This window comes from Triticum aestivum, chromosome 7A, assembly GCF_018294505.1.
Source record: "Triticum aestivum cultivar Chinese Spring chromosome 7A, IWGSC CS RefSeq v2.1, whole genome shotgun sequence".
In the NCBI taxonomy this organism is placed as follows: Eukaryota; Viridiplantae; Streptophyta; class Magnoliopsida; order Poales; family Poaceae; genus Triticum; species Triticum aestivum.
The window spans coordinates 169,257,045-169,258,890 of NC_057812.1; the positions used below are offsets into that span (position 1 = coordinate 169,257,045).

The 1,846-nt window shown below is 49.5% G+C and overlaps 1 protein-coding gene across 1 annotated transcript; it reads right to left on the reverse strand.

Moving 5' to 3' along the window:
• LOC123154998 (citrate-binding protein-like) lies at window positions 1-984 on the reverse strand. The gene is made up of 2 exons (XM_044573582.1): window positions 630-984; window positions 1-527 (listed from the first exon to the last, which is right to left on the reverse strand). The coding sequence occupies exons 1-2, from the start codon at window positions 918-920 to the stop codon at window positions 144-146; spliced, it is 675 nt and encodes a 224-aa protein (XP_044429517.1). The 5' UTR covers window positions 921-984; the 3' UTR covers window positions 1-143.
• Between the last annotated feature and the right edge of the window lie 862 nt (window positions 985-1,846).

Genomic DNA, 1,846 nt, shown 5'->3' on the forward strand with positions numbered 1-1,846 from the left:
TATACTTATAAAATACACATCCTCGTATATACATGATAATAAATAAATATGTACTATCCTAAAAAAATACGTACTACTGAACTCCATGCATAAACAGTACAAACATAGTCACTCCATCAACATACATAAACACACAAATAATTCTAATCTTTCTTGAGGATTTTGACGTCCTTCCAGCGGGATTCCATGCGGCTGGACTCCTGGCGCTGCCCGTACACGCCGAACTTGAAGTAGTGCGAGTGGCCGCCGCGGCCCTGGACGTGCAACTTCTGCTCGCCGTCGATGTACACGGTGAGTGTCGATGCATCGACGTCGTGGACTACGTTCAGCCGGAACCATCTGTCATCGATGGCATCCTCGACAAGCTGCCGGTTGTAGTACCGCAGTGCGCCATCGTAGACGTGCAGCATGAGCGTGCTGGCGGCCTCGCCGGCGCCAAACACCTGCATGATACATACTCCCGTGGTGCCGGAGGGGACGTACCCGTAGGCCTCGAACTGCCACACGCCGGAGCTGTAGTCGTAGCCCTGCAGGTACGAAGAAGAGAGTAGCAAAAGCAATCAGTAAGGACACTAAATCTTGAATACATAGTAAATGAGTAATGACTAATGACATGGTAATTAACTTACTGCCATCCTGATCTCAGTTCTTGGTTTGGTATGACTCTGGCGGGCATGTGGCTTGTCAGAGGAGAGCACCCAGAGCTTCCGCACGGTGCCGTCGAAGCTGTAGCGTGCACCGCTGGACTCGTCGAACGGGCGCTGCAGCGCGAAGTTGCTTTCGCTGAGCCTCACCGCAGTGAACCCATCGGCCGGGTCGCCGGTACTGGGTGCCCGTGCGTCCCTGGCCGCAACGCATGACCAGGAAGCCAAGAAGACAAGCAGGGAAACACTAATCCAAGAGAGAGCGCGAGGAGCCATGTGTACAGTGTCCTCTATAGTACTATGTGTGTAGCTTCTGCTTTGTCTTGAATTGTGCTCTGGATGCAGAGAATTGTGATGATGAGATGGGTGAGACTAATCAAGTTCCCTCTGGTTCATATAGGCCTTGGCGATCTATCAGTCTACTAGGTAGGATAGGAGAATCCACAGCTTAATTAAATAGTAGTAGTGCTCTCGTGAACTTTAATTAGACGCACGCATGCAGCTTGAGTTGTCCAACGTGATACTGACTGACTTCTGAGTAGGTAACGTGAACAGGCGGCAATTAGCATTAGCGGTACCTTGTTATTTTGTTTTACCGACGGGAATTCAACCCTCCTACGTGGTAATAAATCTGCTGTATGTCTAGGTGAACACGGTGGTTCAATTTTGGATGACAGCAAGGAGTCAAACAATGTAAATTATTCTTCAGCTCGACGGAGGATACTTGAGTTTTTACCTGACATTTTTTACTGACATACTTACAGTGCATGCGTAAGGAGTAAATTGCATAAAACCACCGCTTTGAAGGCTAGGTTTGCGAAAAACACTACAATACATTTCTTTTTGCAGAAAACACCATGTCTTCAGTATTCTTTTTGCAAAAACCACTGATCGGCGGATTTGGCTCGGTTAAGCACGCTTATGACAGTTGGGGCCCCTTTTTGCCTATGTGGCGTAACATTTCATGCTAGGTCAATTCTAATCCAATTTCACAAACTAGTACACACATTTTACACAGGCACCCCTAAAGCAAAAAAGAAAAAATGCAATCAGATCCTCGCCACAGGTTGGGGCGGTCAACGCAGCCTGCGCTGGGCACCTCCTCGTGCAGGAGGCCAAATCGGGGCAGCGACGACATCCCTCGCCGGATCCGGCAGCCAGCGCTGGGCGCCTCCTCGTGCTGGAGGCCAATCGGGGCGGCG